Consider the following 24,547-nt stretch of genomic DNA (forward strand, 5'->3'; position numbering starts at 1 on the left):
TTAAAGCTATATAAAAATGTGGTAGAGAAAATAATTTCATACTGTATCATTTTGATGATTCCATTTTCTTTTGAGTCTATGACCTAGCTAAACTGAAAAGGTCTGTACCTGCCTACCTTTTACAGTACAAAACTAGCTGCTTTTAGGTACTGTAGGCAGTGAATGTCTGTTCCAGAACAATGAAAAGAATAAACTGTTAGAATCTATGGTGGCCATTGTATGCATGAAAAGAGAACTGGCTAAGCAATTGTTTTGTAGACAGATTAAAGAGGATACTGGGAGACATTTAATGAATAGGAAAAACAGTCAATAAAGAAAGACACTGAAAAGAATTTATGTGTACAGTGGTACCTCTACTTACGAATAACTCTACTTACGAATGTTTCTACTTACAAATGGAGCTCCGTCCGCCATCTTGGATGCGGTTTAGATAGGATTTTTTCTACTTACGAATTTTTAGATAGGGTTGCTTCTACTTACGATTTTTTTCTCCTAATGCATTCCTATGGGATTCGACTTACAAAATTTTTCAACTTACGAATGTGCATTCGGAACACATTAAATTCGTAAGTAGAGGTACCACTGTAATCATATGATATTATGATAAGGGCTGATACGAAGAGCCAAATGATTTTGATTGGTTCAGGAAGATGACATTTGGTTGCATCTACAGTGGTACCTCTACTTACGAATAACTCTACTTACGAATGTTTCTACTTACGAATGGAGCTCCGTCCGCCATCTTGGATGCAGTTTAGATAGGATTTTTTTTTCTATTTACGAATTTTTAGATAGGGTTGCTTCGACTTACGAATTTCTTCTCCCAATGCATTCCTATGGGATTCGACTTACAATTTTTTTCGACTTACAAATGTGCGTTCGGAACACATTAAATTCATAAGTAGAGGTACCACTGTATTAAGATTGCTGTGATCCTTTGACTGGTGAATAGAAACCATGTGTGTAATCTGAAAATGTATTTAAAAAACCCATCGCTTTGGAAGTGGTCCTTTACAGCCTCTTGCTAATTGCTGAGGCTGTCCCTATACATTATTTGTATTTCAGTAAAGGCCTAGCTTTTCACTTGGAGCCTGCCTCCTTTTCTGTTGTAACATTTCTAGGAGGGATACCTCTAGTCCAAGAAATGTACATACGTTTACATTTTGACTTAAAAGTAAAAGATGGTGTGTAGAACACTGGAAACAATAAAAACTTGGGCTGTGATAGTCTAATCATATTTTCCTTTCTACAGCTCAGGAAAAAGTAAAATGTGTACACTGTTAACACTGAATGTACATTTTTAAAAGCCACCCCCAACCCCAGAAAAGCTTACTGATAAAGCATCCAGGCACACAGAGAAAGTATTCAAATGAGATAATCAACATGAGCATTACTTCAGAAGGGTTTTTTTATTTAAAAAAACATACTGGAGATTTTATTACACAGTGAAAAGTATTTCCACAAATATGCCAAAGTTATGGTGTATTAATAAAGAAATGCCATTCAACTTGAATAACACTATGAAATGATTAGCAGATCTGAAGTTGAAGTCTACTGGTAAACTCTCTAGTTTCATGTAGTCATTCCTAGCAAAGAATATAAAATGGTGACATTCATACTTAAGTCCAATATCTGACAAGCACATGATACAAAACACAAAGAATCAAACATATTAACTAGGTAGGATTGGAGGAGTCCAGCAAGAAGCCCCAAGAAATGTGCCCAATAGTCTCACATTGCACAGCATGGTTCTTTTTCCTTGTCCATCGCAGTCCATGTATTTGCTGGCTCAAGCCAAAATGCAATCAGCTCCTGACATCATTTTTACCCTCACACCATTCTCAGAAATGCTTAAAGAAACTTGTACAGTGGCATTGGCAAAAAAATGATATCCATTGCCATCATTTTGCATAGAAGTGTGGATTTATAAAAAATATTTTTTGGTTAAGCGACAATATTTTTTGTCTACCAACAAAGACAGCACAGATCTCAACTGAGTTATCTGACCAGGTTCAACTTAGGACACACCCTTCTGACTTTCTTTCAATGAAGTAAGTACCAACTACAGTACGTGGTTTTTTTTTGTCAGAATACATCCATTTTCAAATATTTCAATAGTTCTCAAAGCTTCATGCTCCCTTCATTCTGTATACCATCAATTTTCTAGACAGTCCAATGATGGTTCTTTTGCCATTCTTCCTTTTTAAGAAGCTCTCCTTCCTTCAAAACATATTTTTCTCCAGCAGGCTATCATCTCTGCTTACTTTTCCAAGCAAAAGAAGAAACCAACTTCGGCAAAGTAACTTGAGAATTAATCAGGTTTCAGGTTTCCATTTCTGAGAGACAAACACTGCTGGACTGTCTTGCATCTATTGTATCATCTTTTTCTAAATCCAGAATATCAGACAGATCAATAGCAGGCAATGGAGACCTCCAGTACTGGAAGGAGTTGTAGCGCCAAACATCATCTTCATGCTAGAAAAATAAAATGTAATTAACAGATATCACTGTAGCAGAAAATAATAATAATAATTTATTATTTATACCCCGCCCTCTGGGTGGCTCCCAACAGAAAAATAAAATAATCTATTAAACATTAAATGAACACCTCTAAAAAAGCACTTTGAAATGACAAGCCAAATCTACAGCTTAAGAATCTCTATTTATGAAAAATTCAATAGTTTAGTAAAAATTAAGAGCCAGGATCTAAAGCAAAGAACATGTGCAATAGAGAGAGAATCACACAAACAGGCAAACATTTATCCTAAGAACACAAGGAGAGTCTGCTGGATCAGGCCAATGGTCCAGCTAGTGCAGCATCATGTTCTCAGATGCCTCTGGGAAACCTACAAGCATGACACAGTTTCCAGCAAACTGGAATTCAGAAGCATACTATCTTTGACTGTGGAAGCAGAGCAAAGCAACCATGGCTAGCAGCCACTGCTAGACTTATCTTCCATGATTTTTTCTAATCCTCTTTCAAAGCAGTCTAAGTTGGTGGCCATCACTGCCTCCTGTGGGAGAGAGTTCCATAGTTTAATTATGTGCTGCGTGAGGTACTTTTGTTTGTCTGTCCACTATGAGGAAAGGATGCAGTGTTTGGGACTGTTTCGTTTAGAAAAAAGGTGAGTAACCTATAGGGGAAGTTGCTCCAGCTCCTTGATCATTTTGGTTGCACTAACACTTGTTTACATTGAACTGCATTGGCCTTTTTACAGCCATCCACTCAGTATGGAGAGGTGTTTTTGGAACTCTTCACAATCCTTTCTATTTTAATGATCCCGAACAAATTAAAATCATCAGCAAATCTGGCCACCGCACTGCTCATAACGAACTCTAGATCATTTACAAACAAATTAAAAAGCACATGTCCCAATACCAATCCTTGGAGACACCTCAATTTCTTCATCGCTCTATCAGTAGAACTGTCAATTTATTTCTACTCTTCATGTCACTTAACCCACAAGAGTCCCTTACCTCTTATTCCATGACTGCAAAACTTAATCAGGACTCTTGTTAACAGCTTTTTGAAAGTTCAAGTACACAATGTCAACTGGATCACCTTTATCTATAAGCTTTTCACACTCTTAAAAAACTCTTAACAGGCTAGTGAGACGGTCCATGACCTTGTAGAAGCCATGCTTGTTTTCCTTCAGCAAGACCTCTTCTTCTGTATGTTTGGTTACTATGTTTAACAATATTTTCCACCCGTATTCCCAGGACAGACATTAAGATAGCTGGCCTGTAATATCCGGGATTGCCCATATTCTCTTTGAAAAAATTGTGTTACAATGGCCACTTTCCACTCCTCAGGTATGCAGCCTGCTTTAGGGACAAATCACATACTTTTGTTAACAGATCAGCAATTTTACATTTGAGTTCTTTTGGAACATTGGGATTGATACTATCCAGACCCAGTGATTTTTCAGTTTTTATTTTGTCCATTAGGCCTAGAACCAGTTGTTCTCACTGTAACAGTTCTCGCTGCTAAAATAAGCTACTGTTGTATTATTACATTTTGAGGGGGGGGGAATGTATAAAAATTGCAAATAGCAAGGATTATTTCTTTAAGGCAACAGTTTTCAATATTTTAATCCAAACATGTATTTGAGGAAGGACCTTTATGTAAAAGGGTCAATTCCACAGATTGAAGACATCAAATAGGAACAAAGAATCATATGGAACAAGAATTATAGAGCTGGAACAGACCCTGAGGGTCATCTAGTCAAACCCCTTGCAATGCAGGAATCACAACTCGATCATACATGACAGATTTTGTTTACTAAATATAAGTAAGATAAACATGTTACATTCTATCACCTTCTAGGTCATCAGAAAATGTTCCAATGCAAATTCAAAATTTTCCTGAAACCCACTTCACTTGATTTTAGCAGCATGCACACTGCTTGTTCACTTTATACCATAGTTTATTTTAAACTGTGGTTTAAAGTAACATGCTGATGAAGCCAATAGAGATATATAAAATAATGAATGGTGCAATAGGGGAAATATTATCCTTTAGCAATAGTAGCCTAACTCAGGATCAGCTAATGAAATTAATTAACAATATATTAGAGAAACAAATTAAAGTATTTCACAAATGCATAATTCATTAATAAAATTTACTGTGGTGATAACCATTATGATATATAGCTTTAAATTTACATAAATTTATGAAAGGTTTACCAACTACGGTAGCCATGATATCTAAATATAACGTGGACTGAGAAACTGAATCAGTTGCTGACAAAGTGCCACCTTCATGGCTCTACCTATGGGCTACTCGTTGTAGGTGTTTATCGTGGGATCAGTGCTGCTCATGGATACAAATTTTTCACATCATCTATACTGCGAGGTCAGCATCAAAATGTCAACCCATAATTTCTATTTACATATTTCACCACAGTACCATGGCAGGTTACATACAGCTCAATACAATTAAACCACGTGCAATACATTTACATTAAATGGGAGGAATATTCTGATTGCATCCTCTGGTCCCAAAAGCACGTGCAGAAAGGTGTGTTTAAAAATTTATAATGACAACGCCAGGTGCACTTTGGGGGATCACCACAGAAAGGTCCCTCTCACACCCTTTTCACTCTTTCTGCAGAAACCCCAATTTCTGACATGTGAACCGCCCTCTGGAAACACCCTTTGGGGGGGGCGCAACTGGCTGGACGTTGTTGGAAATGGGGCACCTGCATATGAATATTATGTGCTGCTGGACTCCTTCAGACAGTGCGCCGCTTTTTACCAAAGTTGGGCTAAGCTTCGCAAAATAAAGGGATTTACTTCAGAAGCCTTCGCCCCATTTACCCCTTTCCTCACTTGTGTTAGCTACTTTGGGGGGGGGGGGCGCTGCTGCAACCTGGTTCTTCGCCCACAGCAACCTTCTTCTCCCCGGCAGAGGATCCCCGAGGGCGGCATCCTCTCCGCCTGGCCGACCTCGCAGGGCTGTTGTGCGGATTCAGGGAGCCCTCCCCCCCCGGCCTCTTTACCTCCTCGAGAGGCGCCTTGGGGCGGCCTCCCCTCGCCGACCCGCAGCCCTGTGGCCGCTGCTGCCGCGAGAGCGCCGTGGCGCCTCTGCCCCTCTTCGCGGCCCGCGCCGCCGCCTCCGCCTCTTCGCCCTCCTCCGCCCTCTGGCGCTTCAGGCCTCCGCCTCCTCCTCCGCCTCGCGGCTCCTCCTTCCTCTCCGGATCGCCCCGGCGGCGCTTCAGGAGCGGCGCGGCAGCCGCAAAGCTCTCGCACCCGGGCGCGTGACACGCCAACGCCGCCGCCGCGCCGCGGTTCGCCATGGGGGCCGCCGCCGCCGCCGCGCTCCACGCCCCAAGCGCGCACGCGCGGGGAGAGGGCGGGGCCTTCGCGCTCGCCGGCGCCCCCTGGCGGAGACGCGCCTCAAGGGTGTGACGGGAGTAGCGTTCCCCGCCAGCGCTGGCCAGCTATAGCGCCACATGCGCCTTGTGAACGCTGCAACCCTAGACACGTTCAGAAGAAAGCAAGCTTCCTGGCGTGCAATGGGAGTTACTTCCGAGTGCACATTCTTAGGATCACTCTCAGCGCAAGGGATAAGGCCTCGCCCCCCCCCCGCGCTGCCCAAGGATGGTGGGCAATGCCAGAAGCAAAACCAGGCAGGGGGAGGGAGGGAGGGAGGGTGGCAGGGAGCGACGGAATGAATGGCACCCTCGGAAAATTGTGGCTTCTAACCCCCCCCCCCCGTTCTTCATGCAGGCAAGGAAGAAACTTACCACAGTTCATGAACAAGTTTCAGCTAGGCAAAAGCACTTGAGAGCATGGAACAGAGAGGGTGAAGCAAGTGCGTCTAATTAGCTAATTAAGTAGTTGCTGTAAACAGTTCTTTGTTATATCAGCTGCATATGGGTTGACTTTGTAAATTAAGAAATCAATGCTAAACTTCTACATTGAATTTTAAGTTAAATCTTTCCCTTTAAAATGAATAAAATAATAACTGGACATTCAGACTTTTGCTAGCACATAACCACAAACCTAACCATTTGACAAACTTGTGTTATTTGATATCCTCAGCAAAAGGTAGTCCTAGATTTCACCAATTCCTCAGTATAACTTTAATAATTTAAAAGTATTTTTGAAAATGAAGCCATTGTGCTTAGTTTCCCCATCAGTTTGGATTGCATTTGTCAGGTCATCATACTTGGTGTGCAGAAAAAGCACCCAGCATATCTCATGTCTTGCAATATCTGGATCTGATCATTAATTTAAGTTGTAAATCTAACTGTAATTAATCTTAAAGAAAACCTGTACACAATTTGGAAACTCAACCTATCAGACATCAATGGGTATAACTTAAGGTTACCAGACTTTTTCCAATGAATCTGGGGATACTTTTCAACTTCAATGGATTTTGTATGGGGACTGATTTGTAAATCCAGGAACAGTCCCCAGGAAACAGGGATGTCTGGTAACCTTAGTATAACTCCAAAAAGAATTATGAAAGTGTAAATTGGCCAGGCGGTTGATTAGCATGACATTCAGTTAAGAATAGCTAACAAGCAGGTAGCAAGCTGAATGGCAGTAGCTCATAAGCATGGATGTCAGGTGGCTTCTTCACATGTGCAGGTGGATTCGGTAGAACTGCAAATACTATGGGCCTAAAACAGTAACTTAGAAAGAAATTCAAACTGCAACAGCAACAGCAGTAGGGCTTAGCACAAAGTAGGAGCACCAACTGCACCTGGAGCATGGCTGCTTGCACTGGCTAGGGCAGAAGGGGGGGAGCAGCAGGAAGAAAACTTCTAATTTTTCTTTTCTTTTTGTTTGCAACAGCTCTAGGCCTGTTGATACTGGAGGGACAGGCTCAGGATCCCATGAATCTTTAGCATCCAAGCTCCAAAGACAGACCTCACCTGGAATACCGTGTCCAGTTCTGGGCACCACAGTTCAAGAAGGATACTGACGAGCTGGAACGTGTCCAGAAGAGGGCAACCAAAATGGTCAAAGGCCTGGAAACGATGCCTTATGAGGAACGGCTTGGGGAGCTGGGTATGTTTAGCCTGGAGAAGAGAAGGTTAAGGGGTGATATGATAGCCATGTTCAAATATATTAAAGGATGCCATAAAGAGGAGGGAGAAAGATTGTTTTCTGCTGCTCCAGAGAAGCGGACATGGAGCAACGGATTCAAACTACAGTGGTACCTCTACTTACGAATGGAGCTCCGTCCGCCATCTTGGATGTGGTTTAGATAGGATTTTTTCTACTTACGAATTTTTAGATAGGGTTGCTTTGACTCACGAATTTTTTCTCCCAATGCATTCCTATGGGATTCGACTTACAATTTTTTTCGACTTACGAATGTGCATTCGGAATGCATTAAATTCATAAGTAGAGGTACCACTGTACAAGAAAGAAGATTCCACCTACACATTAGGAAGAACATCCTGACAGTAAGAGCTGTTTGGCAGTGTAATTTGCTGCCAAGGAGTGTGGTGGAGTCTCCTTCTTTGGAGGTCTTCAAGCAGAGGCTTGACAGCCATCTGTCAGGAATGCTTTGATGGTGTTTCCTGCTTGGCAGGGGGTTGGACTGGATGGCCCTTGTGGTCTCTTCCAACTCTTTGATTCTATGATTCTAAATCCTGCTAAGAGTGGCTTTCCCCTGTGGCTTAAGCAGGCTCCATTGGAAGTTCTGTGCATCAGAATATGGACAGCTGGGTGAAGCAATACCTGCACCTAAAAACAACCCACTACACTGTGGTGGAATGGGACTGCTCTGCCCATATTTGTTTCACTTTGTGTGGTTAATGCCATCAAAAAATTTCTTAAAATTGTAAACCCACAGCTAACATACAGTGGTGCCTCGCAAGACAAATTTAATTCGTTCCGCAAGTCAATTCGTTTTGCGAAACATTCGTCTTGTGAATCGCGGTTTCCCATAGGAATGCACTAAAATTTCTTTTTTTGCCCATAGGAATGCATTAACTAAATTTCAATGCATTCCTATTTGAAACCATGATTTGCAAGACAAATTTTTCGCAAAATGAATTTATCTTGCGAGTCACCATCAGATCGCAAGGCGCATTCGTCTTGTAAAATTTTTTCACTGTACTTAAACTCATCAATTTCAGTCTTGATTAGAACACCCTTAATGGGATCAAAGTACTCATGTACAAACATTACTGTTAGTCTTAATTTAGATCTTATTTTAAGTGACTTCAGCCACATATTACTTCAAATTACCCATCAAATGCTTAAGATGGCATGAAGAATAGTATAATTGTGTGTGTGTGTGTGTGTGTGTGTGTGTGTGTGTGTGTGTGTGTGTGTGTAGTATATGTATATATATAAATGCATCGGCCACAAATATCAGTCAGATTCACGGTAATATTTTCTTGTGAATGCACGTGTTATTTTTATAAACTCTTTACATTTTTACAAGTGTTTGATAAGTAGAAGACCAAGTTCACATGATGCTGCTTATCAGACTGCAGAAGACCAAAATTTCTATGGGGAGTAAAGTCACCCAAATAGTATTTAAATATGCTAAGATGAGGAGTGGTCTTGTTTTCTGTACAACATGGGACAAAAAATGAATTGTGTATCCAATATGACATTAGATATTATTTCAGAGAAAACCTTAGACCATTTTATACCTTACAGAGAACTGCAAGTGTTAGTAATGGCATTTGCAAAGTAGTACCCGTCAGAAAAAAACCCCATTAATCGGAATTTGAAGAAATGATACAGGAGTGTTTGCTCTCTACGTTCATTACACAGATACAAATATCCAGAAGTACACATCTGGAGATTATAGGATAGATAAAAAAATAGACAACAGAGCTACATTCTGCGATGAATAAAAAGGCACCACTGATATGAGGTTGTGTTCAGTCATAATTCCAGAAGCCACTGTGCATTTTTCTTCTTGGATAATCCACTTCAGACACTGCTTCCTGGTTTCCTAACCACAAACATCACACATTCATAGTAATATTTCATCATAGATAGCTCATTCACAGTGTATGTGGTCAAAACAGATTCATTCTCCACCTGAAAATAAACAACACTTTCTTGAAAACCCTTGTAGGCATTTCATTCATATATGTTATTATTACTGCTATTGTAGAAATTAATATACCTCCCTTCAATTGAAATTCCAATAGGTACAAAAACAAATGAAATATAAATACATAAAAAAGAAGTCCTTTCTTCTGCTCACGTTTTGCTCCTTGCTTTCGCACAAGTATCTGGTTGGCCACTGCGATAACAGGATACTGGACTAAAAGGGTCTTTGGCCTGATCCAGCAGGCTCTTCTTTAGGGCTGGGCAATGTCAGATTTTCAACATCACATTGTATCACCAGCCAAACATCACGGATCTGGTGATACACCACAATGTTGAAACAAGAAGCTGCTTTGGCCCCAGCCTGAGAGGTGTGGGGTGAAACTGCCGCAGCTCTCACTGCAGGAACTGAGGTGCAACCACCCCAGCACCTTGAGGGCCGGGACAACACAGCTTGTTTGCACTGCTCAGCTGGGGGAGCGGGTAAGTTCCGGCTCCTTAGCTGAGCAAGCCTCAATGTCCCTGCTGTTTGCTCTTGAGTCCCTTTACTACCAGCAGCCCGATGTTGAAAGCGGCACAGGTAGCAGAGGGACACAGGAGCGCCGTCAATTTCACCTGCGCTATCACAGTCTGCCCCTCCCACCAGCCCTGAACAATGTATTGATACATTGAATCATAGAATCATAGAATCATAGAGTTGGAAGAGACCACAAGGGCCATCCAGTCCAACCCCCTGCCAAGCAGGAAACACCATCAAAGCATTCTTGGCATATGGCTGTCAAGCCTCTGCTTAAAGACCTCCAAAGAAGGAGACTCCGCCACACTCCCTGGTAGCAAATTCCACTGCCGAACAGCTCTTACTGTCAGGAAGCTCTTCCTAATGTTTAGGTGGAATCTTCTTTCTTGTAGTTTGAATCCATTGCTCTGTGTCCGCTTCTCTGGAGCAGCAGAAAACAACCTCCCTCCCTCCTCTATATGACATCCTTTTATATATTTGAACATGGCTATCATATCACCCCTTAACCTTCTCTTCTCCAGGCTAAACATACCCAGCTCCCTAAGCCGTTCCTCATAAGGCATCGTTTCCAGGCCTTTGACCATTTTGGTTGCCCTCCTCTGGACACGTTCCAGCTTGTCAGTATCCTTCTTGAACTGTGGTGCCCAGAACTGGACACAGTACTCCAGGTGAGGTCTGACCAGAGCAGAATACAGCGGTACTATTACTTCCCTTGATCTAGATGCTATACTCCTATTGATGCAGCCCAGAATTGCATTGGCTTTTTTAGCTGCTGCATCACACTGTTGACTCATGTCAAGTTTGTGGTCTACCAAGACTCCTAGATCCTTTTCACATGTACTGCTCTCAAGCCAGGTGTCTCCCATCCTGTATTTGTGCCTTTCATTTTTTTTGCCCAAGTGTAGTACTTTACATTTCTCCTTGTTAAAATTCATCTTGTTTGCTTTGACCAGGCCTGCTCTTCTTATGTTCGCATGGATCCAGAATTGGCCATGCTTAGCATAGACCCAACGAAATCAACAGGATTTAAGTTAGTCCCATTGGTTTCAGTGGGTCTACTTTATGTGTGACTAAATTTGGATCCAACCCAAACATTAAAAGGCAGCAATACATCAAAAGTTGAATTGTTTTATTGTCTTAAAACAACAAATAGCAGGCAATAATAAAGATAAAAAAGATACGGGAACATTAAAAAATCCTGGTCCCAAGTTTTTTAGGCCTTCAAATTTCTACAACAAAACCTGGAACTTGGCTTGGTAGCTAACAGGCAGCCAACCCAGATATTTCAACACCAGCATAATATGGATAAGGCCAATGGATCCATTATGCAGAAATCACTACCTTATATTGGGCTGCTGTGTTTTGCGGCCAAACTGATAGGCACTTGAACACCCAATATCAGTATTAGTATTTGTGATGACTGAAAGCGCATCTTAATGACACAGGGCTGATGGAAGACAAAATTTGGTGGGGCACTATCTGAAATCTAATAGCCAATGTTTTAGATTAGTTATTCTGCTAATATAACAGAAAAATACTTACCTCTATATGGAATCCATATTGCAATATAACGCTTTTTATATCTTCATAGCTTAACTCAATAGATAATTCATTTGCTAAATTTTCAAAATGGTAAAGAAGAGGACCTACGATACAATGAAAAGGTCAGTAAAATTAACTTGTCAAATGTATCTGATACTCATAAATTCTGCCAACCCTGAAACAACTACTGATTTCTTATCTTATCTTATCTTATAGATCAAGGACAGAACTGAGTGCATCTTAATACAACATTATAAATCTAGATTTTGTTTTTAATTGTTTTATTTATACTTATAAACCACTTAACATATTAAAAATTCCCAAAGCAAGGTATAATTTTTTAAAGAAACACAGACTGTGAAAAGCTAGTGGAATCCACCCTGGTCAAAATAAAAAATGTGACTACTGTCACTCCTCTGGGAAGACTTGTATAAACAAAGAGGTTTATTTTTTAAAAAAACAACAACACTCTGAAAATCATCAGTGCATGTCTAAAATGCAAGAGGAATGTTTCCCACAGAGGGTGCCATCTTCCTAAAGGCCCTGCTCTGAATAACCACCAAAAAGACCCCAGGAGCATATAACAATACCTGGACGGTGAAGAACTCTTCAGATGATCTCCGTGACCAGGCAAGGTCAATAACAGAGCAGAAAGTCTCTCAAGTAGGCCGATTCCAAATTGCTTAGGGCTTCATATAGTAACAGCAGAACCTTTAAACTTGGCCCACTCTATCCACCCAAAAAAATACTACAGAGCAATCAGAAATCCACTGGATTCCATTAGTTTCCAGGAGCAGACTATCTAAATGGGTCCCCAACCCCTGCGGGATGGAACAAACAAGTCCAAACCTCATATGCTCATTGGCATCCTTTTGTTGAATCCATGTAGGTCCAATTTTAGAGAAAATGTTGACAAAATGGATTGGCATTAAAATAGAACAAGTCTAATATTTAAAATCCACTTAGTTCCAGAAGTACAGACCAAGTTGACTCTAGTTCTAACATTAGTTTTTTTCTGCTAAAATTACTCAACAAAATAGCAAGTTACCTAAATTGATCCATATTCCTCCTGGTTTGAGTATTTTCCATATTGTGTCAATGTAGTCTATGACATTATGTGCCGTGTCTATGAAGAAGCAGGTTGCTATGCAGTCCCATATATCTGTATAAAGACAGAAAGTAACCTAGCTTTCAATATTTTACTGCGCATTGTTACCTGCACTTTTAGAACTGAGAGATACTTTCAGAAAAGCACTTCGCCCTGCTTAGTGGAGGTTCCTCCCTCTCCCTCTTCCTTCCCCAGCTGCAACCCTCTGCAGTGCATCAAACAGTGTTCCAGAGGAGCAGCTTTTTTGTAGGGAGTGGGGGAGGCAGTCTCATTTCACACATAACTGAACCATATATTCATGCCTCCAAAAGAAATGGAGGAGATTTCACATTATTACTCACTTTTTATTGCTTTTTGTTCTGTTGGGCCTAAGACAGAGATAGCCAACATGGTGTCTTCCAAAATAAAAAAAATTCTTTCAGTAGCACCTTAAAGACCAACTAAGTTTTTATTTTGGTATGAGCTTTCGTGTGCATGCACACTTCTTCAGATACACTATGGTGTCTTCCAGGTATTTTCAGCATTAATTCTCATCATCCCTGACCGATGGCCCATTAAACTGATGGGAACAGTAGTTCAAATCTTGGGGGGAAGGCATGTTGGCTAGCCCTGCCCAAAAAACTCCCTCTAGTAGTTGTACAAAATTGCCACATTTGCACATCAAATTCATGGAGAGTAAGGCTATCAATAGTTATTGCCTCCACTGCTGGGAATTGCAGGTGGGCAGAATGCTGCTGTTTCATGTCCAACTTTCAGGTCTCCCACAGGCCTCTGGTTGGCCACTGTGAGAATAGGGTGTTGGCCGAGATTGGCCACTCGCCTGATCCAGAAGGCACTTCTTACATTCTTATGTTCAATGAGACAAAAGGATTGGTAACCTCTACACTAAAACATGGTTTCAAATGATATGCTAACACTGCCAATGATACAGAAGTAAATCATATAGAAGTAATCTTGAAGCAAAGTCCCTTTTACAAAATATTAATTTGACATCTAGACCTTGGTATTAGATGAATTTTGTATTCAGACAAGAGAGCTAGTCTAGGACATGAAAATGCACAGCAAGGGCAGCCCAAATTTTCTAAGCGATGATTCTAGCTGCAGCCTCTCAGAGACTGACACAGGTTAAGCACAAGTGTTCACTGCTTACTGAATATGCCCTGCTCACTCTCAGTGAGGAATAGATCACACCTAATCTTCAATTATAACCATCTGTGCATGCCTCTAGTAACTGAATATTAGCCAGTAAACAAATTCACGTTCTTAACTTTTGAATCAGGGGAAACAAACATTTAAAGAAGATAAACTTATTCAAGTTTTAAAAATAAATAAATTTAAGAAGTAGAAAATTATTTTACAACATAAGGACTGATTTTTCTTTGCATTAAAATACTTAATAAAACACAGTAGTATCTGTCACATAATCAGTTTTGTTTTACAGTTTTTCTAGTAAGGATTGAAAAATGGCATAAATTTTATTGTCTGAGTATTTTTTTCTTACTTACTACACTCAGAGTAGATTTCTTGAAAATCTCCCGCTGTCATAGAAAAGTTTGCATCAGGAGGAAGACTGTGAGGATCAACATCAGGGAAATAAACTGGCTGTATCTGATCAGCAGATCTCTTGTTATTGCTAAACTGATGTATCCAGGGATATAGTTTGTGTGAATTAGTTTCAGAGCATCTGTAACATATGATTATCAAAAGAACAATTTCACCTTGCCACTCAGAAAAGAATCTTGCAAACATTGCAAAGCTTAAAATTTTTAGTTTGACTTTCAGTAACACAAGCTGATAGGGAGTGTCAATCTGCATTTTAGAGGTAGTTAATTTAACATCATCCTGACAGTCCATTATTCATTAACAATATAATATAAGGTAAAGGGACCCCTGACCATTAGGTCCAGTCATGACCGACTCTGGGGTTGCGGTGCTCGTCTCACATTATTGGCCGAGGGAGCCGGCATACAGCTTCCAGGTCATGTGGCCAGCATGACAAAGCCGCTTCTGGCGAACCAGAGCAGCACACAGAAACGCTGTTTACCTTCCTGCTGTAGCGGTACCTATTTATCTACTTGCACTTTGAGGTGCTTTCGAACTGCTAGGTTGGCAGGAGCTGGGACCAAGCAACGGGAGATCACCCTGTCACAGGGATTCGAACTGCCGGCCTTCTGATCAGCAAGCCCTAGGCTCAGTGGTTTAACCCACAGTGCCACCTGCATCCCAACAATATAATATATAACATATGTTATATATATAACAATATATATTATATTGTTATATATAATATAACAATATAATATAAAGAGTTACAAAAGACGCAATCAGATAAAACCATTCACCATTTAAAAGTCTGGTTCTACTTCTGAAAATGTAGTAAATTCTAAGATTCTTAAAGCAATAGACTGAGGTTAGCTTTAATTTTTGTTGGTGATTAATCCTATTAACATTTTTAAAAATTAAGGTTTTGATAGCTTCAGGTAATGCAGTTCTCCAATATGCTTTCTCCTCATGAACCTATCTTCAAATTATTCAAATTATAATAACTGTGTACAGATTCATACCTGAAGTTATATGCTCTCCCCAAGATTTAACTTAATTTCCCCCTCCTCCCTCCTATTAAAGTCATGGTATAAATTATGTACATAAATGAATAATAAAGTATCAAATGTTTTTCAATTTCATGTTTTAAGCAGTTCCATCTACTGATTTATAAAGATGTACACACAGGAGCTTGATCCAGACACAATGAATTTTGGCTGATAAATGGATGAATCCTAGAATGAACTACATGCCCATATACTCCCTTCTTGCCCTGCTCCTGCCCTCCTCTCCTTGTGCTCCCTGTTTTCACGCTGATATGGTGGGTTGCTTACACATTACATAGTTTCCAATTATTTTTCCATGCTCTGGATAACTGTAGTTTAACCTCTGCTTATTAACCTGGATAGGAAACCATTATCATTTCATAGTTAATAAGCATGGATTGATCACCCAACAGTTTCCCAATTCAAAAATAATGGGAAATTGTGGTTTAAACAAGTCTAGACATTGGCCAAAACAGAGATATAAATACAGAACTACATGTATAAAGAAGCAACCAACAACTGAAAACAAGTTTAAGTACCTGTTGAGCACAAAATTAGAAGAAAAGAGCATAAAGAGGCTCCATTCATTTCCTTGGCAAGTATAACCAAGCATAGCTATTTCCCAGGCCAATCTACCTAGCCCAGCACCAGGTACCAGGATATTAACTTTGGAGAGATCCCTGTAACACAACAAAAATAATTGTTAATCCTTTAATAAATATATTTGATAGAATGAAGAGCCCTGTAAAGGGTTTTTACATCTTGCAGGTATTTGATCACATTTATATGGATAATTTGTGCTATTTCCCAAATTAAGTTTAGCAGATAAATAATATTAAATTTGGTTTATATTTACTTAGTATCTCCAGATCTCCTCCTACATGAATTTCAATGCTTTCTTTCTTTCTGTTCTCTATCTCCCAAAGGACCTGAATGTTCTGACTACTGGCTTCATTTTCAAAAGGGGGAGAAGCCATTGTTTCTTTGATCGCAGCCTTCAGCAACTTCTTGCGCTCCAGAGGTTTTGGACTACAACTACAAACTCTCAGCAGCCCCAGCATTATAGGGCTGTGCTGGCTGGAGTGATGGGAATTGTAGTCCAAAACATCTACAGAGTACCAGGTTCAGTAAGGCTATACTAACGCGTAGTGGGACCTTTGTCACTACATTATGACTTTCAGCTGATTACAGCAAATGTATTTTTACTGCTGCTGTTTGGATTTTACCTACACAATTAGCTCTGATAGATGCCTTCTCATATCACCATTCTCATTCTATAACCACCAAGACAAATCGTATTCAGTTGCAAGTCTTAACAATACAAATTTTCTAATCTGTTGCAAACACAAATACTTTACCTGTATCCCAAAGTCCTGAAAGTAGTTTAAACATTTGATTATTGTCTTTGGAGGCATGTTCTAAGTTACATGCAGCCAACATGGTGTCCCCAAAATGTTGTAGGACATCCATCATTCCTAACCACTGGCCATCCTGACTGGTGCTGATGGTGACTGGAGTTCAGCAACATCTAGGGAGCACCAGGTCAGCTTTCCCTATCCTAAGGCAAACATAGGCTTCCAGCATATTTTCTTTGTTGAACTATCCCAAACTATATTTCAGATTTAAGAAGTCAACCAAGTTCCTCGTAATGCAACTCTCTTTCTTCATCATACGGGGGGTGGGGATGACTGCAACATCTAACAGTAAAATAAATCTGAGACAGTTATTGTATTTTACATCATAAAACTGCCCCATAATTCCCAAATGTAGATGCTACTAATTATGTTTAACGTGGGAAAAATTAGAACAGAACACTGGCAACGGTCAAACAGGATTGTTTGAAAATGTTTAAACATTTTCAAGCATTTTAAGATTTATCTTAGTGGAATAATAAACTTATATAGCTATTATTTTCAATTTCCTCAAAATTTACAAACAAATCAAAAGGTAGTAGAAGTTACATCCATTAATTCAACAGCACCACCCAAAAAAATGGAAGAAACAGATAAGCTACTTATTTCAGACTACAAATATTGCCTGAAACCTAAGAATTCAGATTTGGTAATATATTTTGGCTTGTTCAGAGAATGTTATGATTTGGAAAAAGAATGTATAAAGAAAAAACATTCTCCCAAGAATTAGCTCAACAAATTTGCTTTTGTCACATTGGTATTTCAAAATTGTGGGATGTATTCAACGTTCGAAACTCCCATTGTTCTAGGCATGTTTTGCGACAGGGAATTTCATTAGAGCAAGTAGTTTCTGAGCTCTGGGTGCAGTACTGCGCCTAAGATATCAGATTAAATCTGCCACTGCTTACACTGAGGGCATGAAAGGAGAAATTCCTCCCCGCTGGACTTCCTAGAGATTGCTGCAGCGTCAAGCAAGTTGATAGGTTCCACCTCTCAGCTGGCCTTACAGAAAGGTAGTGTTTTGTGCTCTGTGGCTTAAATAGTTTTGGTTTAATTAGTTCATGTTAAAATGTTATCTACCTCAGACTCTCTCAGTGATGATTAAAATCAAAACGAATTTTGGAGTGGGATTACTGAAGGACACTGAAGTCTTAGATTTGTGAACTGGACACTCAAGGTGGGTGTCTCTGCCATCAGTTGTATAGGCCTGTAATATGTGTTAATTGTGGCACCAAAAAGATATATTTATATGAATGAAAGGGGGGGTAGGGAAAATCCAGAGCTTGTCTGCAGAGTGGAAGGAAATGAAGACCTTTTTCTGCCTCCCCACTTCCAGCCATTCTCTGAAGACTGGAGAAGGAACCCTCTTAAGAATATTAGGGGGACGGGCAGGGGAACCAGGGCTTTGTTTTTTGCAGTCATCAGATGAGGACTAGACCATGTGAAGGTAAGATTTTAGCTGCAGTTCATTCATTTTCAGCTTTGTATTTTTGTTATTAAAAAACTGTGCTTAGACATTCTGTTGTGGCGCCCATAACCTAGATTTAAGATGCCATTTAGCTCCTAGCTTTCATATCTTAGTTTCTAACACTGGATGTATTCAACTAAATAACTACATGAGGAGAACTTCCACTTGTGTAACAGGACTCCCCATGACCCACGCCATCTCTAAATCTGCTCCAGAGGATTGAGAGAAATCCTAGAACAGACTTAGGGGGCATAGAAGGAGAGGAAAAGGGGACACTGTTCTGTTGCATAAGGAGAAATTATTGTGGTGATGGAACCTTAGTGCTATGTTGAATTCCACCCTAGTTACGAAAAATTACTTGTTTAATCAGAATACTGTTCAACAGTCCTGTATTTTTTTCTTTTAACACTTGCTTGGGCTAGCCAAACATTTTAAGATGCATATGCACCTGCTTTAGAATGCTAAAATGCTAAAATACAGTGGTTGTATTCATGCATCATAGCATAAGCAGTGGTTAATGTTGAAAAGCAGATTGTCTCCCCTTTGCTCCTTCTCACTAGTGAGTGGGAGCAACAAACCACAATCCTTTGTGTTATGCCAGGAAGCCAAGAACAAAGAGTATGGTTTGTCTGGCGCAAAATTACCATGGTTCCTTATTCAGACATAACACTAAGTCATGTGCTGTGGTTTGCTGCTTCTGCTTATTAGCAAGGAGGAGCAAAGAAGGAACAATCTGTACTTTCATGGTACAATATAACCATAACGTCCTATGATACATAACTGTGCCCAGTAGATTATGTCCAATTATAGCTTTGCAGTAGCAGAAAGGGCCTCTACTTGTGCAAGTCAGGACATCTCATTTTCTCAAACCTTCTGTACTGACTGTAGTCCTCTGCACCATATCCCATACTGTTTTCGAGGATTCCCCAAACCATCAGGACCTGTTTTGTGGGGGGTCACTGAACAGTAGTGAATGGGGTGATCAGCAAAAAGTTGCCCTTGCCTTGAACAAGTGGAAGGTCAAATATCAGTAAATTTATAAAAGAAATAGAACAACAACAAAAAGAGTACATTGTAGGAAGACAGAAAATGTACAATGCTGATCTGCAGCTATAAGCATTTCTACACAACTTTAAATTACCCAAAATTTGGAAACATTCCATTTTCAACTAAGCTGGGGGAGAATGCGATTATTTAGAACAAAGCAAAACACCTTTTTATTTAGATGTATAAAAACTTACCGTATATTTTTCTACAATTGAAGACATTCTTGAATGCCTTGAATCTAACAAGGGAAGGGTATTCATGTTATATTTTGAATGAGCTTTTGAGCGTTTATCTTCTTTAAAACTCTTGTTTGTTAGGTAATGCAGCAACACTGACTGCAAGCTAAGTTAAAAGTGAGATTGGAGATGGCTGGTTATTTTGGACTAGCCCACCATTGTTGTAACAGGAATTCTGTCAACAGAGCCAAGTGACAACTTAGAAGAGGCACTCTGAATCAAGACTGAAGTGCCGTTTCGATTCTGTAAGGAAACCAATGCTATACTATTGCTAGCTATTTATAACCAGTGTAATCAGACCTCACATTTATGGAAATAAAAAGCAAAAAATAAAAATATTATGTGATAGTGTTTCTTTAATTATTCTATTTTGCTTTAAGACACCTTTCAGCTTCTCCTCCAATGTGCAGCTTCACCTCCTGCAATATTTATTTAGAAACTGATGATATAAGTATCTTCTAATAGTGTATCTGTTCTCCACTTGTCATACACTGTACTTATTCTATTTTAGAAAAGAGGACTAGATTAGATAGCCATTAAGTCCTTCTGATTGTAGGAGAATCATACTGTTATATCTAACATGTTCTTCCACATGATAAAATATAAATAGTATGCATTATGTTTTCTTGGTGCTAATCCAGTATGTTATCCTATCAAACTTAATTGGAGTGTTGTCTGTGCAGCCATAATTTTGAACTGCTGAACCTTAACATTTTGAGCAAAATCATATTAGTAAGGTGTGCCGAAGTTTATTATAACTTCTCCTTGTGCAGCTAACATGGACATTTTTAAAGATCAATTCTAATAGTATTTTATAGTTTTTTCCAGTCTAAAGATTATTGGCAACAAATGCATTCTTCTGCATACCTTCCTTTCAAATACATCTTTAAAAAATGATTTACCATCTGTCTTTTGGAAAGTTCTTTACAATTTCATTAATGATTGGCTGATAGCAGGAATCTCGCTCCGGTTTCCCAGTTTCACTCCAGTCTCTTACAAATTGTTTCAAGGTGGACTTTAATTTATCCATATCAAAAGTTGAAGCTGGTGTAATTTTTCCATTTTCCTGAGAAAAGTGCAAAACCAGAAAAATCAAGTAAATAATAATAGTAATATTTATACCCCGCCCATCTGGCTGGGTTTCCCCAGCCACTCTAGGCAGCTTCCAACAGAATATTAAAATACAATAATCTATTAAACATTAAAAGCTTCCCTAAACAGGGCTGCCTTCAGATGTCCTCTAAAAGTCTGGTAGTTATTTTTCTCTTTGACATCTGGTGGGAGGGCGTTCCACAGGGCGGGTGCCACTACTGAGAAGGCCCTCTGCCTGGTTCCCTGTAACTTGGCTTCTCGCAGCGAGGGAACCGCCAGAAGGTCCGCAGTGCTGGACCTCAGTGTCCAGGCAGAACGATGGGGGTGGAGACGCTCCTTCAGGTATATTGGACTGTTGGGCAGTTAGTTGATATGCCCTTTCCTTCTCACCTCCGGGTTGAGACTCATCTATATGCATACAGTGGTGCCTCGCTTAACGAATGCCCTGCTTAATGAAATTTCCGCTTAACAAAAGGATTTTTTGAGCGGAGGTTGCCTCGCTAGACGAATTCGTTTTATGAAAAATTTGTCTAGCGAATCGCGCTTTCCCATAGGAATGCATTGAAATTCAATTAATGCGTTCCTATGGGCAAAAAAAAATCAAACTAAAAATTCAATGCATTCCTATGGGATTCGCTAGACGAATTTTTCGTTATAAGAAAAGACCCATGGAACGAATTAAATTCGTCTAGCAAGGCACCACTGTAACTGAATCATAAATGAAGTAAGCGTGAAAACATCACATCTACCCTTAACATACTGTACCATTCTCTGAATATACTTCTTTATAGAAAGTAGGGCAGTTATTAAGTAAAATAGGAAAACATAGACATAAATAGCCCCTTACTTCACCACATGTGGCAAGTAAGAATCTGTTCTAGGCAAAGAAGCAGAGGCCTTTTTAATTGGTGTGCTTTATAAGTTGAGAACACAGAAGTTTGGGCAAATTGGCCTGTGGAAACTACATATGGACTAGTAATACTTGTGGAAGGCTAAGCTAGCATGGAAACTGCATATTTTATCTCAGTAAGGGGCTCTTCCACACACTGCAAGACTTCACTGAGAAGTTTGAACTTGAGCCATTTGAAATTATATGTAGTCCATGAAATCAAAGAAAAGCTTTGCAAGGAAAAGAAGCATTTAAAATGAATTATGAGGTGAGTGATACAGCCCAAATGATAGAACAAATGTGCATTAATAGTTAACTTACAAAGATTGAAATTTTATGCTTATTTAACTGTAAGAATATAGTTACTAATGCTGGACACAACCACCAAGTGCTCTAATCAAATGATTTAATATGTATCAAGGAACAAAAATAATATTCATAACTGATTAGCCCAGTGGCCCTCCTGATTTTGTTGGACTCCAATTCCCATAATTTCTTGCCAGTGTTAGAAACTAAAGAAGTTAGAGTTCTTGATTGAAGCTTACATAGAACTCTAAGCTACCAGTACACGTTGACTTTAAGACTATATGCTGAAGAATTTTCGAAACAGGGTCATGTCCTGACGCATAAACTTCACCTGGCATATAAACTTCAAAAAATTAATCTATCCATAAGAGACTATTTGGAAAAATTGGATCATTCGAACTATTAGTCCAACACAATTTTGCTTGTGTGGCCAGAGTTCTTGCCTTTCTACAGTATTTGAAACTAGCCAGGTGTGTTATGCAACTGGCGATAGTCCAATTGCAACCTTGTGGAGATCTCTGGATGCCAGGAGGTAACAGGGGAAAGCAAAATGTCCCTTAGAGAAGGATCTGAAATATTTTACTTGAAGCTTGAATTTGTTTTATTCTGGTTTCATTTGATGTTTTAATGTGTTGTCAACTGCTTTGAGATTTGTACTTTAAAATCTAAAGCGGTATAGAAATGACATTAACAACATCAATAAACTTCATTATTTAAAAAAATGGCACCCAGACATTCCATTGCGGCAACCATAATCTAGGTTTGAGGTGCCATTTGGCGATTAGATTATACACCTGAGTTTCTAACATTATTTCTTGCATTTGAACATGCAAGCTGAGAATGACAGAAGTTAAGAGTCCAACAAGATATAAAAGGCTACAGGTTCCCCATCCCTCTGTAAAACATACATAAATTATAGAAAAGAAAACACACATTTATGATGAGATAAGAAATAAAACTGATAAAAGAGGGAAAGTAGCAAATAGTTGGTATTGAAATACAATTTATACATACATCATCACCATATTCTTTATTTTCAAACATGTGTGTGCAGTCATTCACAACTGTCTGCAAGATTCCTTGATTATGGTCAATACATTTCCGAATCTTGTCAAGATGAGGAAGGAACTGAGGAAGCAATTTCTGTTGAATGGCTGGAAGGGATCTGAACTGTCTTTCTGCACGATTGACTCTTTCATGCATATTAATTCTAGAATTTAAAAAAACAAAATGAACATCAGAAACAAATATAAACAAAAATTAAGCTGAAGTTCTGTATTAGTATTGTAAACCCACTGAGGATTCCTACTTTGGGACCATTTTTAATTCTATATTCATATGGTTACTTGTATAAGATACAGGTATACGAGTTCTGTACATCTCACCATGCAACCAAAAGCAAACAATTATTATGGAATTGTTATGGGTTGCCACCTACTGTTGGTTTAACTTTATTTGTTTCATATGCTTGAGGGACACCAAGTGTCAAAGGCCAAGATATCAAATAGGAGTTGCCCAACACCACCCAATGAATGACAGGAACTACCAAGGTACTGAATACTGAGAGGCCGAACAGAACCAAAAGCACTATTTAATCTATAAGATAAAGAGACATATTTGTATTCATTAGAATTCTATTAGGTGTTTATGTAGCAAGCTTTGGAAAAGCTACACTTATTTTTGTCTGGATGCATCCTCCCAGTCTGATGTCTGAAGTTGAAATGTGTGGATGCATGCAAGCAGTCCCACACAAGTATTTACTGTTAGCATGGCACAAACAATAAGGCAGGTACTTTAATTCAAAGGTTTCAAGCTTTTTGATCCTATTGTTAATTAGCTGTACTGAATTGGGTGCTTACCAATCTGCCTCTAATATCCAGAACTAACTGCAGTACAAAGTTTTATTTACCCCAGGCATCCCCAAACTTCGGCCCTCCAGATTTTTGGACTACAATTCCCATCTTCCTCAACCACTGGTCCTGTTAGCTAGGGATCATGGGAGTTGTAGGCCAAAACATCTGGAGGGCCGCAGTTTGGGGATGTCTGATTTACCCTGTTCCCACTTTATCCCAGGTTAAACATCACGACTTTCCCTCAAACACTCGTGGCAACTTTAGTTTGGAGAAGCTGCTGCAAGTTGTCTGACTGCTCCTCCATCCTGAAGTAGCTCTCAGGGTTCCTTGGAGAGGAGCAATCCCCCTTGTACTATGGGATGGCAGCGCCACCGTCCTCCTGGCGCGCTTATTGGGCAGCCAGTGGATCCAGCGGGCGCTACTCCAAAGGCCCAGGCTCTGGGAGGCAGCCTCGGGGCGGGGGGGGGGGGAGCCGGTTACCCGTAGTAACGGAAGGCGTTGATGATTCTCCGGAAGTGCTCCCTCTCCAACTCCTCCTCCTCCTCCGCCTCCTCTTTTCCGCCCTCCGCCGCTGGCTGGGTCTGCAGCGGAACCTGCTGCGCTTCCCGCTTGCGCCCCTCGCTGCCGAGCGCCGCTTCCCCTTCCCACTCCGCCTCCTCGGCCTCTCCGCCGGGCCCGCTCCGCCGGCTCCCCCTGCGCATCGCCTTCCCCGGCGGCTGCAGCTGCCTTTTCCGGGACAAAGTGCACGCGGCGGCAGCGGCCGACATCCCGCTCCCTCCCGACGCGCAACGGCTGACGCTCCTCGCTCGCGCTTCCTGCTTCATAGAGAAGCGGCCGCCGTCAGCATCGCGACCAACCGTATCTCGCCCAGCGCGGCGGCGCCGACTCCTCCTCCCGCCTCAGGCCGTGTGCGCACGCGCAGAAAGATCTCCGCCGAAAGAAGCAAGACTGCGCA

At 40.3% G+C, this 24,547-nt stretch overlaps 2 protein-coding genes across 2 annotated transcripts; both read right to left on the reverse strand.

Annotated features, from left to right (window-relative positions):
- Positions 1-1,390: 1,390 nt before the first annotated feature.
- Positions 1,391-5,833, reverse strand: C10H9orf40 (chromosome 10 C9orf40 homolog). The gene is made up of 2 exons (XM_060280205.2): positions 5,502-5,833; positions 1,391-2,475 (listed from the first exon to the last, which is right to left on the reverse strand). Exons 1-2 carry the CDS (start codon positions 5,796-5,798, stop codon positions 2,323-2,325), a joined length of 450 nt encoding a protein of 149 aa, XP_060136188.2. The 5' UTR covers positions 5,799-5,833; the 3' UTR covers positions 1,391-2,322.
- A 3,024-nt stretch (positions 5,834-8,857) lies between these two features.
- Positions 8,858-24,502, reverse strand: CARNMT1 (carnosine N-methyltransferase 1). The gene is made up of 8 exons (XM_035100056.3): positions 24,073-24,502; positions 22,754-22,949; positions 20,355-20,518; positions 15,829-15,969; positions 14,207-14,385; positions 12,642-12,755; positions 11,594-11,697; positions 8,858-9,522 (listed from the first exon to the last, which is right to left on the reverse strand). The coding sequence occupies exons 1-8, from the start codon at positions 24,414-24,416 to the stop codon at positions 9,412-9,414; spliced, it is 1,353 nt and encodes a 450-aa protein (XP_034955947.3). The 5' UTR covers positions 24,417-24,502; the 3' UTR covers positions 8,858-9,411.
- Between the last annotated feature and the right edge of the window lie 45 nt (positions 24,503-24,547).

This window comes from Zootoca vivipara, chromosome 10, assembly GCF_965207765.1.
Source record: "Zootoca vivipara chromosome 10, rZooViv2.hap1.1, whole genome shotgun sequence".
Classification (NCBI taxonomy): Eukaryota; Metazoa; Chordata; class Lepidosauria; order Squamata; family Lacertidae; genus Zootoca; species Zootoca vivipara.